This window comes from Indicator indicator, chromosome 22 (genome assembly GCF_027791375.1).
Source record: "Indicator indicator isolate 239-I01 chromosome 22, UM_Iind_1.1, whole genome shotgun sequence".
In the NCBI taxonomy this organism is placed as follows: Eukaryota; Metazoa; Chordata; class Aves; order Piciformes; family Indicatoridae; genus Indicator; species Indicator indicator.
In genome coordinates, this window is record NC_072031.1 from 565,511 (window position 1) to 582,580 (window position 17,070).

The following is a 17,070-nucleotide window of genomic DNA, read 5'->3' on the forward strand; positions in this document are numbered from 1 at the left end:
CGGAACCCGCGATGCCGCGATGCTGCTCTTCTGCCCGGCCTGCGGCAATGTGCTGGTGGCCGAGGAGGGGCCGCGCTGCCACCGCTTCGCCTGCACCACCTGCCCCTACGTGCGCAACGTGACGCGGAAGGTACCGGGGGTGGCGGGGCCGAGGGTGTGGGGGTGGCGGGGGCGTCCCGGGGCCCGATGACCGACGGCGTCCCGCAGGTGACGAGCAGGAAGTACCCGCGGCTGAAGGAGGTGGACGATGTGCTGGGCGGCGCCGCGGCCTGGGAGAACGTGGACTCCACGGCAGGTAGGGCCGGGGCGGGCTGGGGAGGGTGACGAGAGGGATCGGGCCTCGCCTCGCCTCACAGCGCCGCGCCTCCCCCGCAGAGCCCTGTCCCAAGTGCGAGCACCCCAGAGCCTACTTCATGCAGATCCAGACGCGCTCGGCCGACGAGCCCATGACCACCTTCTACAAGTGCTGCAACGCGCAGTGCGGGCACCGCTGGCGGGACTGAGCGCCTCGGACACCGCAGCCTGAGGGACCGCCCGGGGCCTGGCTGAGAGCCAGTGCCTCGGCCCTGGCAGGGTGCACGGCTGTCTTCTCCTGCAATAAAGCTATCCCTGGGTGGAAGTACGCGTCTGCCGTGTGGGTGTTTTAAAACCTGAGCCGGGCTGAGGCTGCCGCACACAACCGGACACCGCAGAGCCTCTACAAGGGTGGTGCTGCTGTGCTGTGGCACTGGAGACAGCCCCCATTTCACTCGGCACGGTGATTCTGCTAGAAGCACAGGTAATAAAGTAATGCCAGTTGCGAAAATACAGACAAACCTTCGGTTAACTGAGCAAAAGAAGTGTTACCAAACCTTAGCACAGAGCCTGCTGCGGTACAACAGAACAAAAGCAAAGGCAAAGTGTTATTCCTGTGGCCTTAGGGGCAGGAAAAGGAAAAGGAGTTTTTGCTGTGACCTGTGAAACCTCCATAAGATAAAGAAGAAGCTACGAACTACATGCAGTTATTGGTAAAAACTTCAGGTGGGATCAGACATTACCTGTGCCTGAATGTGAAGCTTTATTCTCAGCATAAATACACTTAGAAGTAAAAAGGATAAATAACTTACCAAAACCATGATGGAACACAAACATTTGATCTGCCCTAACGCTCACACTCCGCAGCCTGAACCCATTTTGTATGGCTCAGCTTTGCCTGTTTTACATGGGGATAATCTGCACCCATTTATTCCAGTTCACTTCAGAGGGGAACACTCTTCCCAGCCTGAGAGTGCAGTCAATGGTGGGCTCGTAGTACACGGTTGGGGTTTCGCTCAGCTTGGGGTTGCTGAGTTGTTCTTCCAGAGCTGGCTGAGAAAAGAGTGACACTGGGGATGGCTTCTTCATGTAGAACCGTCTGATGCAGCCCAGAGCCTCCAGCCCCTGCAGGGAAATTCACAGAGTTTAGCTTGAGTAGTTGTGGTGAAACACTCACCCCCCTACTGAACACTGTTCTACCACTAACACTGGAAGTGGCTTCACCTCACCCCCATGAGAGTCCATGGAGCTGGCAAAGATTCCAGCACAACAAAGGTCACACAGCTGGACAGATTCTCATCTGTTACTTCCAGCACACAGGCTGCCATCTGGCTATTGACACAAGGTGTGCTGACCAGCAGATCTTACCATTCAGGACCAGCTACAAATGATTCAAGGCTGGTATAGGTGTAAATCCAAGAGCTGTGGGTCAGAAGGGGCAACAGCAACACCCAGCCAGGCACGTTGTGTGTTCTCTATGCTGAAAACATCTGGTGTGCAGTCAGTCACTTTACAGAGTTACTAATGTTTGGTAGATTACACATCTAAGCTCTGCCTGTAGTTTCAAACACACTTCTTACTAGAGAAGTTTGATCCCAGTTCTCCAGACTGTAAAATGTGCAGGGAACTGCTTGGGTTTGTGTCTTTGCATTGCAACTGCCTAGGAATCTGCAGTGCTGCCCCACTGTGCACATCCCACCACTAAAGCCTGTTCCCTGAGCCCAGGCAGCCTCTGGGCAGCGTTGCTGTGGCACAGAACATGCAGACAAGCTGTGCTGGAACACCCAGGCAGAGGACAGCTGCTCAGCAACTGGCATTGCTACCACCACGTGCGAGCCTTCAAATGGCCATGAGCCACACAAACACTGGAATGCTGACTTCCAGCAGCAGGAGGGAAAGCCAGACTTCAGGCCAGGACTGCACTATTGCTGCTGTCCTAAAGCTTGTGAACCCTTATAGGAAAAAAAATGGAATTCAAGGTTTCATTTGCAGTGGTGGCAATCAAGCTTCAAGACAGGGGAAAAAACTTCAGGAGCTCCTATCTTGTGGCCATGTATTGTTTCACTGTGCAGGGTGTGTGTCTGTAGGCAGGCTGGCAGGACAGGAGGATTCACTGTCTAGCACAGACACATGTCACTCTGTCCTTACATCACAGACTCCACATCTGGAAGGTAGAAAGAGAAACTCCCTGGTGATTAACACTGCATTGAACAACCCAGCATAACACTTCACAGTGCCAAGCCAGCCCTCTCCATAACCAAGCAGAGTTTCAGCTGCCTGTACATCCAGTTCAGCTCACAATTTACAATCAGGAGCATGGTAATTTCAAGGATGAGTAACGCAGGCTCCCTGCCTCCCTCTCTCACTGAGCAGTGACTTGCTCTGGCTCTGGTTATTTTACACCAAAGGCAGAAGGTTGTTTTCCATGCTTCATGCAAAGCAGCTGCTGCCTTCCCTGTGGGAGCTGAAGGAGCAAAGCTCACACAGCTGGTGGTGACTCACACACCTGCAGGATCTCCAGGACAGCCACAGGCTGCAGCACCCCCAGGTAGTGCTGCAGCAGCAGGTCCTCAGTGAGGCCTGGCTTGGTCATGATGTGGTAGAGCACAGCTTCCATCATGCCCTTGCACACAGGCTTGTTCAGCTTCCCGTCCACGATCCGCCACGGCCTCCCGATGAAGCAGACGTTCTCGTGGGCCCTGCAAACACAGCTGAGGTTCAGCTCTGTCAGGAGTTACTCCTCTAGCTGGGTCTTCCCATCATCATCATCATCACCATCATCATCAGTCATCATTTCTGCATAACACCCATCCTTTGCTCATTGTTGGAAGGGACCTTGAAGGGTCATCTAGTCCAACCCCTCTGCAGGCAGCAGGGACAAGAAATGAAGTCACCCAGGAAGCAGCAAATATTACAGAGAATTGAGTTCAGTCTGATTAAGAGAGCTGAGTGTATTGGGATGCAGTTTGCATAAATATCTTCCCTTCTGAGAAAAACCAGCTGGGACTTTAGACTGAGACCCCTCAGGACTTACAAATAAAGTAAGTAAATTCAACTGGCCCAGGTTGCTCCCAACTTGTGGATTCTCCATCCCTGGAAATATTCAAGGTCAAGTTGGACAGGGCTTGTGAGCAGCCTGGTCTAGTGGGAGGTGTCCCTGCCCGTAACAGGGGGGTTGGAACTAGATGATCTTCCATCCCAAACCATTCTGGGATTCTGTGATCAGCCAGGCGTCAGATCTGCAGCTGCTCTGAGCAGGATGGTGCTGCTGAACAGTACCTGAGTATTTCACACCAGGTGTTGGCTGTTCCAGGAGCACTCACAGCACCCAGCAATTACCCTGAGTCTTGATGAGCAGGAAAGTTTTTGTAGCATCACAGAATGCCAGGTTGGAAGGGACCCCCAGGAACATCTGGTCCAATCTTTCTAGGTAGTAGTCCAGCACGAGGTGCCCCAGCACCCTGTCAAGCTGAGTCTTTACACTGTCCAAAGCTCTGATCTCCTCCAAAAGTTATCCAAGACCTGCTTCAGTCTGCAACATGCAGCAGCAGTGCTGAGACAGGGAATAAATTCATCCTTTTTTAGCATTTTGGAGTCAAAAGACAGACTGTGCTGGGATATTCTCATTTCCATCCTTCAGTTTCTCCAAGCCTTTCCTGGGTACCAGTGGAAGCTGAGACTTTCTAGCACTGGATTTCTTTATGAAATAAACTAAGTTTTGTTGCTCTGCTATTTGAAGCTACTTGGCTTTGGGAAGAAAATGTGTACCAAGAGAAATGTTTTCAGCATGCACAGGAGCACAGGCAACATTAACAAGAGAAAGGGAGGACAATGTGGTGTGTGTCCATTGTCAGTGCTTGCTGCTCAGCACAGCATGAAAATTGGGCTTCCAAATAATTCCCTTCCCAATGTTACAAAATCATAGGACTGAATCATGAAATTATTTGGGTTGGAAAAGCCCTCCAAGATCACTGAGTCCAACCATCAACCCAACACCACCAGGGCCACTAAACCATGTGCCCAAGAGCCATGGCCACAGGGTTCTGGAATACCTCCAGAGATGGGGACTCCACCACCTCCCTGGGCAGCCTCTTCCAATCCCTGACCTTGCAGCAAAGAAGTTTTTCCTCATCTCCAACCTAACCCTCCCCTGGTACAATTTCAGGCCATTTCCTCTCCTCCTATTACCTGATACAAGGGAGAAGAGACCAACCTCCACCTCACTGCAGCCTCCTTCCAGGGAGCTGCAGAGAGCAATGAGGTCTCCCTTCAGCCTCCTCTTCTCCAGGCTACCCAACCCCAGCTCCCTCAGCTGCTCCCCACCAGCCCTGTTGTCTCCTATGCTGGTAGCAGTGTTTAGGTATTCTGCAACCACCTCTGTCACTCACCGGTCCCTGTCTGCCTGGGACACATCTGTCAGAGAGCTTCCTGTAAAGAAAAGAACACAGAGATTTTAATCAACCCAAACTCTTTATCTAGTGGAAGGAAAGTAAAAGGTGTAAAATGCAACAGCTTATGCCAGAAAACACCACAGGCAAACAAACCACACCACAGCTGCACAGGGAGCTCCAGTCTTCCCCTCTTGCCACCACACCTGCCTACTCCAGCCACACTTCTTGTGCTTCCATTCTCCAATCACAGCAACAAGTTTTATTCCTAGAAGGCCAAGGAGGTGGCTGAGCAGAGACAGCTCTCTGGACTGACAGAGCAGAGCCACACATGGAGCTGTGCAGGGTCACTGCTCTCAAGCCCTCCCTTAGGTTTCACTTAGTGCTCCTGATGATCACAGGGCAGCTGAGCAGAAGTTTGGGTAGCTGAAGCCTTCAAGATCGAAACACAAGCTCTCAGCTGTCTCTGCAGCTTCCTTCCTGCATTATGTCATGGGCTTTAAGTACACAGTTACTTGATGTGGGTATTTCTACCACACCCAGCTGCCAACAGCTTTGGCTGAGCTCCAGGTAACCCCTTCAGCAGCAAGACCAGCAAGAACTCTGCTGGAGAACACAGCCATTCTACAAACAAGCAGAACAAGGTCAATGCAGACAAGGGTGTCAAGTTCAGAAGTGCTGAGGTCTGTGCTGCTCAGAGCCCTGAGTGCTTCCCCCTGAACAGCTCCAGGCTCTGAGGTGCTGCAGGGCTCAGGCTGCACTGACTCAAGGCAGCTGGCATCTCTGACTGCAGGTAAGGGCACCTCTTGGCAAAATTCCCCCCCAGCAGTTAGCTGGTGATTCAACCTGAAATCAGAGCTGATAAAAACAAAACCAAATCCCCAACAACCTCCTTAAAGGAAAGCTTGGCAAGAACTACCAGCTATTAAAAGAGAAAACTGGCAGTAAAAAGGGCAATGAAAATGAAGGCAAATTGGGTTACAAACGAGGCTATTAATCTTCTCACTGGCATGTGCTGCTTTCTGGGGCATGGCTTAATGACTTCACAGCTTCAGTCATGGGCATTCTAGTGAACTGTACACCAGCAGCACTGGGTTTTCTAGGTTTAGAGCTCTCTAGCCTTTGGACTGAAGCCAGAGATGAGAAACTGCAGAGCCAAGTATGCTTCTGCAGATGAGTAAGACATGGAGATGAGTTTCTGAGGAAAACATATTGCTGAACTAGCCATGAACATTCCAGCAGCAGGCATAGGCAGGAATCTTTGCTGTATGTGAAACCTCCAAGACCTTCCAGATCGGGTAAGTGTTATGCCACTTGGTCTGTGAGAAAGGAGAACCTCTCTCTCTGGTACAGCTTCATACAGATTCTAATATTTGCTTATGGGATGGAGCTCCCTGTTCAGGATCAGCTGTGGATGAGCCAGGCTCTATTTCTTGGGCAGTGCTTTTACCTACCTTTAGAGACCCCTGGGGTCTCCTGTAAGTAGGAAAGATCATCCTCCTGCTCACTGGCTGATTGCTCAAGGCTAGGGATCTGTTTGTTGTGCTCAGTGCTGAGCTCATCATTCTCCACTTCAAGTTCTTTGTCCTCAGAAGAAGCTTTTTCTTGTTCCTTGTGAGTGTCCACCTCGGCAGCCTCTGGAGGACACGCTGGCTGTTCAGCTCCATGTCCTGCCTGCCCTGTTTCCTCATCCACAACTGAAGGTTCCTTCATTGTAACAGGATCACTAACATCTGCATCAAAGTTATTTTCATCTGCACCTTTCAGACTGCTCTGTGAACCCTGGCAGAGCTGACTGTCATCTTGAGGCACCTCGTTTAGAGTCCTGCATCTCTTCCTTGGGGGTTCTTCATCACTGATGGATTCTGAGTCTTTTCCCAGCTGCTCCTCCTCTCTGGAGCATTCCTCTCCTTTCTTTGGTTCTGATGGCAGGCAATCCTGTTGCACATCTGGGAGAGTGGTGTCTGTATCTTGCTGATCAGAGTCCTCTGCTTTATTCTTCAGACACACTGAATGTAATAGCCATGGCTTGGCAAATACTATGGCAACCAGTCTGACAGCATGGCCTCCTACTTCTAAAACCTGCTGCATTTCAACAAGGTCCTATAAAAAAAAAAAACAAAACAAAAAAAGAACAAAAATAAACCCCACAAAAATCATCTCAGGAGCTTTCACTGGAAAATGTCAGTTTAAACAAACAACAGCAGCAAAGAAAAAGGAAGATCTCAGGAGGACACCAGGTTTTCTCTCCTGCTCCACTGGAGTTGAAAAGATGTTTTACCCCTTAAACTTCTCCGAAATAACAGCACAAGCATTTCTGTTCAGCTTAAAGGAAGTTAAAATGTAACCTGGAAAGAGATTCTGCTTCCAAAAGGTGAATTCTGGCACCTCTAGGTCTCTGCAACAGTTCATTCCTATCCTTGACTAAGTGCTGCTCTCATTTTTGGCCCTCCCTCCCCAGAGACGAGATCGCTGTCAGGTATTGGTTTGTGATCTCTTGCCTAATAATAATAATATTAATAATAGCTCTGCTCAATTTCTGGTTGCTTCCTACAGCCTACAAGACGGTCCTGTTCAAGAGAGAATACCAACCATGTAAACAGTACTGTACAGAAAGCAGCAGCTGCACACCCACCTGAAGGTACTGCTGCAAGCTCCTGGTGCGCCCCGGTTCCACCTCTTCATAGCTGCAGAAGCGTTTGCTCAGCTCAGCTTTGCAAATCCCAAAGTGGGAGGTGGCCTCTATGGCCTCACGGATCTCCAGCACAGCAGCCACATCCCTGGGGCTGTAGCCATAGCTCTCTCTACACTCCTGAAGAAACCCTTCAACCTCATAATTGTCTTCTTGGATTTTTATCAGCCTGGTGAAGCTTTCAGGGAGGCAGGAGACTCCCACAGCCATGTTGTCAAGCAGAGAAGCAACTGCAGAGCAAACAAAACCCAAGTGTATAAGCTGTGAAGCAGCTGTTGCTGTGTGACAGACTCCAAAAAGAGAATTACTCTGAGACAGATTAGAGGTGTTCTAGACTATTCCAATCACAGAGCTCAGGTTCCCATCTTTATTGCTGCAGTTTTCTTTCATCTCTCTGCCTTACATATTTGTCTCTGAAAAGACCTGCAGAGGAAGAGCAAGCTGGTTTACCCTCCTAGCACACTGAGGCATTGCTGAAAGACAGCACAGACTTAGTGGTATTCTCTCTACCACTGGGTGGGCCAGCTTAGCTCTGAGTTAAAGAAGGAATCCTCTCCTTTTTCCTGGAAGTCTTAAGACCAAGTGACCAGGACAAGGAAATGCTATGGAGGTTCTCTCAATCAAAGACTGGCAAGCAGCTGATGCATGGCAGAAATCTGTTGGCCAAATCTGCTATCAACTACAAGCTGCCAATGCCTCACTCTAGCAGAACATGAAAGCATCTGTGTTTGGGTCCCTCACTGCACAAGGCTGTGCCCCACTGCACAGACTACCCAGAAGCTGAAGCAGCCTAACTGAGCAGAGGGTGGCTGTGGCACTGTTCCTCCCTGCTCCCCACCTGTTTATCTGCAGCTGCCTTTATGTCCTGCCTGCTGGGACACTCACATGGCTGTCAAAGAAGTGCAGCTGCCAAGTTAAAATGAGAACAACTGTAAAGAGCTGTCAGCTCAGCAGACCTGGAGGGTGTGTGTGGCAGCAGAGATAGGACAGAGAATGTCCACTTCACCTCTGCCACAACAGCAGCAGGAGTGGGCAGGGACAGCACCAGCTGAAGGGCTAACAGCTAAAGGCCTTCCTAGCTACATAGAATCATAGAATGGTTAGGGTTGGAAGGGATCTCCAAAGGTCATCCAGTCCAACCCCCCTGCAGTCAGCAGGGACATCCTCCACCAGATCAAGTCACCCAGAGCCCTGTCAAGCCTCACCTTGAATATCTCCAAGAATGGGGCCTCAACTACCTCCCTGTGCAACCCGTTCCAGTGTTCCACCACCCTCATGGTAAAGAGCTTCCTCCTAACATCTACCCTAATCCTCCTCTGCTCTCATTTCAAACCACTGCCCCTCATCCTATGACTGCAGGCCTTTGGAAACAGTCCCTCTGCAGCCTCCTTGTAGCCCCCTTCAGGTACTGGAAGCCTGCTATTAGGTCTCCCTGGAGCCTTCTCTTCTCCAGGCTGAACACCCCCAGCTCTCTCAGCCTGTCCTTGTAGGAGAGGTGCTCCAGCCCTTTGAAAGGAAGAGGCTCTTTAAGGGGGAGTGCTGATCAAACGAGTATTCAAGCTGTAATTATTACCAAAATGTTTCAGTTAGTCCAGGTAAAGGGCCAGAGATTGAACACCACTATTTCAGGCACTTGGACTTGATGATCTTAAAAGATCTTTTCCAACCAAAGCAAATCTCTGATTCTCAGTCAGTGTGAATTCAAGGAGCTCTGTAACATTTTCCTTTCTCTTTACAGAGGAGAAAGCTTGAGTGTGACATAATACAGCTGCTGAAGTTGCAGGAAGGAGTGAAAAACTTCCTGCAGAAGGGGTAACAGTGCAGAGGCCAGACTTCCTCTTTGGATTAATAGTTTCAGACAGCAAGAAATGCAGGCAGGGAGTTGTTACTGACAAGAAGTGCCTCCGTAAGTCAACCACCTGTTTGCTTTCAGTGGGGAGAGAAATCTGAACAAGGCCAACTGGACCTGCAATGAACAAAGGTGGCTCCCATGCAGAGGCTTTGTCCAGAGCAGTTCCTCAGCTGATGAGTTCTGTGCCTTTCCTGCTGCAACCCACTTCTGTGAAAGTTAGGCCAAAGAGAATCATAGAATCAACCAGGTTGGAAGAGACCAGATCATCCAGTCCAACCTATCACCCAGCCCTATCCAATCAACCAGACCATGGCACTAAGTGCCTCATCCAGGCTTCTCTTGAACATCTCCAGGGATGGTGACTCCACCACCTCCCTGGGCAGCACATCCCAATGGCAAATCTCTCTGTGAAGAACTTCCTCCTAGCATCCAGCCTAGACCTCCCCTGGCACAGCTTGAGACTGTGTCCTCTTGTTCTGGTGCTGGTTGCCTGGGAGAAGAGACCAACCCCCACCTGGCTACAACCTCCCTTCAGGTAGTTGTAGACAGCAATGAGGTCTCCCCTGAGCCTCCAGGCTAAACACCCCCAGCTCCCTCAGCCTCTCCTCACAGGGCTGTGCTCCAGACCCCTCCCCAGCTTTGTTGCCCTTCTCTGGACACCTTCCAGTACCTCAACATCTCTCTTGAATTGAGGAGCCCAGAGCTGGACACAGGACTCAAGGTGTGGCCTGACCAGTGTTGAGCACAGGGCAGAATAACCTCCTTTGTCCTGCTGGCCACACTATTCCTGATCCAGGCCTGGATGCCATTGGCTCTCCTGGCTGCCTGGGCACACTGCTGGCTCATGTTCAGCTACTATCACCCAGCACTCTCAGGTCTCTTTCAATTTGGCTGCTCTCCAGCCACTCTGTCCCCAGCCTGCAGCACTGCTTGGGGTTGTTGTGGCCAAAGTGTAGAACCCTGCACTTAGCCTGCTCCTAACTTGGTGTCATCTGCAAACTTACTGATGATGGACTCAATCCCCTCATCCAGATCATCAATAAAGATATTGAACAGGATGGGGCCCAGCACTGCTCCCTGGGGGACACCACTAGTGCCTGGCTGCCAGCTGGATGTGGCACCATTCACCACCACTCTCTGGGCTCTGCCCTCCAGCCAGTTCTTGACCCATTTCAGAGTGAATCTGTCCAAGCCACGAGCTGCCAGCTTTGCCAGGAGCTTCTTGTGGCAGACAGTGTCCAAGGCTTTGCTGAAGTCCAGGCAGACTACATCCACAGCCTGCCCCACATCCACCAGGTGGTAACCTGATCATAAAAGGAGATCAGGTTGGTCAGGCAGGACCTGTCCCTCCTGAATCCATGCTGGCTGGGCCTGATCCCTTGACCATCCTGTCGGTTCTGTGTGATTGTACTCAGGATGACCTGTTCCATAACCTTGCCTGGCACTGAGGCCATGCTGACAGGTCTGGAATTCCCTGGTTCCTCCTTCCAGCCCTTCTTGTGGATGGGCATCACCTTGGCCAGCTTCCAGTCACCAGGGACCTCTCCAGTGAGCCAGGACTGCTAATAAATGATGGAGAGTGGCTTGGCCAGCTCATCTGCCAGCTCTCTCAGCATCCTAGGATGGATGCCATCTGGTCCCATGGACTTGTGAGGACCCAAGCAGTTCAGCAGGTCCCTTACTGCTTCCTCCTGGATTACAGGGGGACCATACTGGTCCCTGGCTCCATCTGCCAGTTCAGGAGGCCAGCTGTCCTGGAGACAACCTGTCCCACTAGTGAAGATTGAGGCAAAGAAGGTGTTAAGTACCTCTGAGAACTAACCTGGAGCGCTGAGCCTTCCCGGCAGCGGTGCTGAGCGCAGCCTCACCTTCACCTGGCAGGCGTTGACCACGATGTTGTCGCTGGGGCTGAGGTTCCGCGTGCTGACGATCCCAGGGGCGTAGTAGCCTCTCATCAGCAGGTAATTGGTGTGCGACGCCTGCCGAGCTTTCACCTCTATCCTCCTCTTGCCTCCAGAGCCATCATCGAGGTCATCATCGTCCTCATCCTCGTCCTCGAGCCCTTCTTTTCCCAAACTGCAGCACACAGAGGTGTTTGGTTGGTTTGTGAAGTGTTTTTGTTTTCCAAAATAAGAAAGTGACTCATTGCAGTGAGCAGAGCAAGGACAGAAGCTCCTCTGCATTCTGCTGTTCAGTTAGCAACAGCTGTGGCTATGTCCATAGCAGTGTGATTTGAAGTGCTGGCAGCAAGCAACTACAGGAAAGACAACAGACGAAAGGTCCCTGGAAAAGGAAACTCTCTGTTGAAATGATCCCCAAATATTTGAGTGTAGAGTGCTGAACCTCTTTGGTTCAGCAGTCACTTCAGGGAGGTGGTTGAATCCCCATCCCTGGAGATGACTAAAAAGAGGCAGAGATGTGGTACTGAGGGATGTGGTTTAGCACCAGCCTTGGTAGACCTAGAGAATGGTTGGACTCAGTGATCTTAAAGGTCTTGATTCTGAGGGAACACCTGGCAGAGCACAAAGACTGAAACCAGAAGAAATGCTGCAGTATAGGGCAGACTATTTTTTAAGGGGGAAAAGAATTACAGACTCTGCCCTGGGGGATTTGGCTGCCTTTTTTTTTTGGTGGGGGTGGGTGTTATTAAGAGTTACATCACCTCCATAACTTGATGTCATTGGCACAGCAACCTGCCAGCAACAGCATGGCATTTGCTTTTTGACATCACAGTTGAGTGCAGAGGACAGTGAGAGAGAGAGAGAAAGCTGGGTAACATGCATACCATACCAAAAACAGAAGCAAGAGCAGCACATTGTGGGGGGAGAACTGTGATAACAATCTTCAAATAGGTAACAAGCTGCTCTAAAGAGAAAGGGAACAAAGGGTTTTCCATGTGTGGAAACAACAGGAAACTACAGCCAGAGCAAACACATAATGATTGTTAGGATAACTGTTGACAGGATTAGACTGCCTGGGGAGACAGCTTCAATTTCAGTGCTAGGCAATTACTGGAGGCTTAAAAACAAATCAAAGGGGAGACAATACTCAGAGGCAGCACTGTGGAGACAGGCTTCACTGCTAAAGCTGAAACCTTGCTGCTAATCCTTCTCGACTGCCTTGGTGAAAATGCTCACCTATCCACACTGCTCCTTTCCACACCAGCTCTGATGGCAGAAGTGCTCAGCAATTTAAATGTCACAGACGCAGTCCAGGGCTGTGACAACACTAAACTGCCATTAAGTCTTCGGAATGCTCCCTCAGAAACTGAACCACATCACAGTAAAACACACCACAATACAGTGCTGGAAGTGCCAGTGTCTGCCCAATTTCCTTCAAGTTACCCCCAGACTGTATTTACCAACAGAAATAGCAGTGTTTACCTTTTTATGACTTCATTTTCCACCATAGTGCTGTCCACCACCACTATCTGCTCTGGGATCCTCACACTGACAGACACGAGTCCCAGGGAGAAGAGGGAAAGCATCGCTGCACACTGGCCACCAGGTCCATCCATGGGAAATGCAACCATGCCCTCTGATGCCTCATTCCCTTGATCTTTAAAGGAGAAGCTATCTGCCTGGTCTGATTTTTCAGCATCCTTGAGCTTCTCGAGGAACTGAAAGGACTCTGTACAAACGGTGCTGGGAAACCGCCACGTGAACACTCTGGACAAAAAGACAAATGCAGAGAAGCACAAAAGATTCCCAACCTGTTCTTTACTGCAGGCAGATTTTAGACCCTTGGTAGCACAGGGCAGGCAAACAGTTGCAAGAGCTGGTAACCAAGTACCTTCTGCACCTGCTTTCCCAGTCCTTTTACTAGCTGCAGAACATTAGGTACTTATGTACCATGTAAAGGTCAGGTGCTATATGGCAAACACAAAGCAAAGATGTCACCTTCTGCTTGAGCACTGAATGGCATTTACAGTTCAACTCTCCTCCCTCACCTCCAGCACTCAGACACACTGCAGCATAAAGTCACTGGAGAGGAGAAGTGAATAAGCAACCACCAGAATGACCAGAGTGGTAAAAAACCCCCAACCTTTCCACTACCTCTAGAGCTTTGGTGCTGCCTCTCCTCCCTTCTGCATATGTCCTTGTCCAGCAAACTCAGCCCCATTCCTTGACTGCTGACTGCATCAAGGGCTAAAATACAGAGATGTTACCTTCATAGAATGGTCTGGGTTCGAAGGGACCTCCCAAAGCTCATCCAGACCAACCCCCTCTGCAGTCAGCAGGGACATCCTCAACTAGATCAGGTTGCCCAGAGCCCTGTCGAGCCTCACCTTGAATATCTCCAGGGATGGGGCCTCAACCACCTCCCTGGGCAACCTGTTCCAGTGTTCCGCCACCCTCGTGGTAAAGAACACCTCCTGCTCTGGTGGTAGGTTCTTTGCTCTAGATACTTTGTGTGTATTCCTTCCTCCACACCAAGACTCTTTGATTTGCTCAGACACAGAGAGTGGCCTTCCTGACACCCACCTGTAGTAGCTCTGAGAGAGCTGATAGGACATGGGCACAAAGGGCAGTGCCCTGCTCTTCTTGGGGCCCAGCGTGTGGCTGACACGCCGGCGGTTGACCAAGCTCCTCTTCTGACACTCCAGGAAGGCCTTCAGGAGGACATCGTCCTGGTACTCCCGGTACAGACGGAAGGTCTGCAGAAAGGAAAAGGCAGAGCTAGCTCTGGAATCCACTGCCAGGCTCAGCAGCACTAAGTGAAGCTGGAGCTCCTAGCCAGAGTGGAGATGGTGCACACTGACATTTACTGCACGACGCTGTTGGAGTCCTCTCATGGGCCTCCAGGCTGTCCACACTGAATGCCAATCAAATGATATACTGGAGAACACCTGATCTTCCAAATGGGGTCAGGCTCCCTTCAGAAGGATACATGGAGAAAAGCTCATCTGCAACACATTTTTGGTTGCTTCTTCCCATCATTTTAGCAGGAACACATTGCTCCTACGAGCTTGGCTTTCTAGGCTGCACTCCTGCCTGCTGGTCAGCTAAGTTCCCTATGAACTTTGACCTTTATTAAGTGCCTGACTGACAGATGATATACTTCTGTGTTCCAACACTGAAGGAGAGACTCCCCAACACCAGTGTCAGCTGGATATTAGGATTGCCTTGTTGGTATCTCCTCCAGAGCATCATTCCAACTGCTCAAGTGGGCACTAAATCATGTCTGACCCAGTGGAAGGGACGTGGAGTTTATTTCACAAGGCTGTAGGGGATTGCCTCAACCTCACATCTTGCAATCTCATCCTCAGAGAGAAAAGCAGCATACTGAAAAACTGCCAGGTGATCCTGCTCTGGCAGGGGCTTGGACCAGACAATCTTTCAGGGTCCCTCCCATCCCCTAACATTCTGTGATTCTGTAATATAGAATTTCCTAAAGGCAGAAGGGAACAATTCCCACAGAAAGGATACAAATCTAAGTTTCTGGGCATATATCAAGGTAGGAAGGAGAATCTCTTTAGGGCTGTGTGACCATGTGTGGGCACAGTGTTGAGGGACATGGTTCAGTGGTGGACTTGGCAGTGTTAAGTTGGTGGTTGGACTCAATGATCTTAAAGGTCTTTCCCAACCTGAATGAGTCTTTGATTCTATGATCAGTGAAGTTTAGTCCAGGTACTGTACCTGAAATGATTGGCAAGATTTCATCTGGTTATCTGAGAGTGCCAACGTGCTCTGAATCAGATTCTGTAGCACTAGGAAATGGATATCATAGACACTGAAAAAAAAAAGAAGAAAAGAGTTAATTCATGGACATTTTTGAGCATGAAGTACCAAACTATTGAGCTAGCACAAAACTCATCCGAACATATCTGCAATCACACAAACTCAATCACCTGCTTCTGAAATGGAAGCATAAAGGCAAGAGATCACTACAGCTGAGGAGCATTCATGTCAAGGAACCTGTCACATTTTCTCCCTTTCAACCCTGATTTTTTGGATCAGTCCAGATAACCTGACACAAAACAAAGTTCTCTGATCACATCTCCTCCTTCTATGATGTAGCACCCACACAGGAACCACACACTGTTGTCCTGAGGATAAAAACAGGACTGAATTGGAAGACTTTATCTATGACTTTCACAGCTGTGAGGGGTGCCATGGCACTGCAGTGCTAAAAGCACTGCTACTACTACTCACCTGTTCAGACTATCCTCCTTTGTGTGCTGATTTCTGTCTTCTCCAATGGCCAAAACTCGAAATCTAGTTAAGGGAAGGGAAAATACTGCAAGTAACACTCTGTGATACCAGCCATGAAACCCAGGGGCTGACAAGTGCAACTGCTAATAAAGCAAGTGTTGAAACAGCACAGGGAGCTCTGCTCTAGCAGCTGTCAGCACAAGTGTCAAAAATTAGAAGACCTGTTCAGATCAATCTCCCTCACTTCACTGAGGTGTCCACTGGCAAGGAGACAGCACAGAGCTGTATGGATTTGCTGTTCTGTTGGGCTCCCAGTTCCCATAGGCAGCACTTCCACTGTAATGTGCAGCCCTTCCCAAAGTAAGAAACTCTACAAAGGTGCTAAATTTGTCATCATAGAATGGTTTGAGACCTAGGTTTTCACACTTCTTTTCAAATGTTATTCACCACAAATAAACCCCTGAGACCCTGGGGCTGGAGAATGCTATACAAAGCTGAGCACAGCTTTAGCAGAACTGAGATAATCTAGTTGTGCAACCAGCTACAAATTGTGATATAAAATAGGCCCAGTTAAGCTGTAAAGTGGTAAAGGGAAGTCTTCTATTGCATTAAAATGTTACACCCAAGTACCAACAGCTCTATCAACAAAGCTGAGGAGTTGATGGTTTATGAGAAGCCAACATAGTGAATTTCTGGTTTGAAAGCCTTATTTAGCAAGAGGGCATTGGTTCAAAATAAGCAAGGTTTGTGTGGATAACTTAAACCCAGTTCTAGGTATTTAAAAAGGATGGATTTGAAAGCAGTGTTGGTTGTTGTATTTACTGAAACTTCTCTTGATTCTGAGAGTACAAATCACAAAATGTGTAAATCACAGAATGGGTTGGGTTGGAAGGGACCTTAAAGATCATCCAGCTCCAACCCCCTGCCATGGGCAGGGACACCTCCCACCAGCCCAGGTTGCTCAAGGCCTCATCCAGCCTGGCCTTCAACACCTCCAGGGAGGGAGCATCCACAAGCTCCCTGGGCAACCTGTGCCAGTGTCTCCCCACCCTCACTGTTAAGAATTTCTTCCTCATCTCCAGTCTTACACCTGCCCTCTTCCAGCTCAAAGCCATTGCCCCTCAAATCATGCATAGCAGGGAAGAGCTCTGCCCTCCTCTCACTGTCTCAGCCCATGTGCAGAGTCAAAAGCACCAACCATAAATAGAATACCTGGCAAAGAGTTCCTGCAAGGTATCAGGAATCTCAAGTTTAGGATTCCCCAGGGTTGAACTGAATTTCTCTTTCAGTCTTTCCACAAACTCTTTAAACTCCTTTGCACAAACCTTAGGGAAGAAGAGAGAGAAATGTTATCAACCTCAGTTTCTTGGAGTGGAAAGCGACTTTCTACTTTTAAAACATTTGTGGAAAATTCTAGAAATAGCTGGGTTTGGATTATCAAGTCAGGAGAGTACAACACACACAAGAGTGCATCAGAACTGCTCTGTGGTGCTGATTTACTACACCAATTGCACTGAATTAACAGCACAAGATCTCTTGCTAGAGCTTTGTTTCAGCTTCTGCTAAATCTTTGTTTCTCTTCATACCCTTCAGAGGCTTTATCATGTTCTCCATTAAGTCTGTTTGTAGCATCATGGCTTGGAGGACACCTGCTACATGAGAGGAGCAATTTTTTCTCTGTATCTCTCT

The 17,070-nt window shown here is 49.5% G+C and overlaps 2 protein-coding genes across 2 annotated transcripts in view; one reads left to right on the plus strand and one right to left on the minus strand.

Moving 5' to 3' along the window:
- The first annotated feature begins 19 nt into the window (after positions 1–19).
- Positions 20–565, plus strand: POLR3K (RNA polymerase III subunit K). Its single transcript, XM_054391246.1, has 3 exons — positions 20–130; positions 208–295; positions 376–565. The coding sequence occupies exons 1-3, from the start codon at positions 20–22 to the stop codon at positions 501–503; spliced, it is 327 nt and encodes a 108-aa protein (XP_054247221.1). The 3' UTR covers positions 504–565.
- A 632-nt stretch (positions 566–1,197) lies between these two features.
- Positions 1,198–17,070, minus strand: part of GTF3C1 (general transcription factor IIIC subunit 1) — a 50,773-nt gene continuing 34,900 nt past the window's right edge. The window contains exons 27-37 of the mRNA XM_054390963.1: positions 16,594–16,706; positions 15,382–15,444; positions 14,866–14,959; positions 13,711–13,883; positions 12,610–12,894; positions 11,049–11,302; positions 7,318–7,604; positions 6,137–6,785; positions 4,683–4,722; positions 2,801–2,993; positions 1,198–1,419 (exon numbers count right to left, since the gene is read on the minus strand). Of these exons, the coding sequence (XP_054246938.1) occupies positions 1,198–1,419; positions 2,801–2,993; positions 4,683–4,722; positions 6,137–6,785; positions 7,318–7,604; positions 11,049–11,302; positions 12,610–12,894; positions 13,711–13,883; positions 14,866–14,959; positions 15,382–15,444; positions 16,594–16,706 (2,373 nt within the window). The remainder of the gene's footprint in view (positions 1,420–2,800; positions 2,994–4,682; positions 4,723–6,136; positions 6,786–7,317; positions 7,605–11,048; positions 11,303–12,609; positions 12,895–13,710; positions 13,884–14,865; positions 14,960–15,381; positions 15,445–16,593; positions 16,707–17,070) is intronic.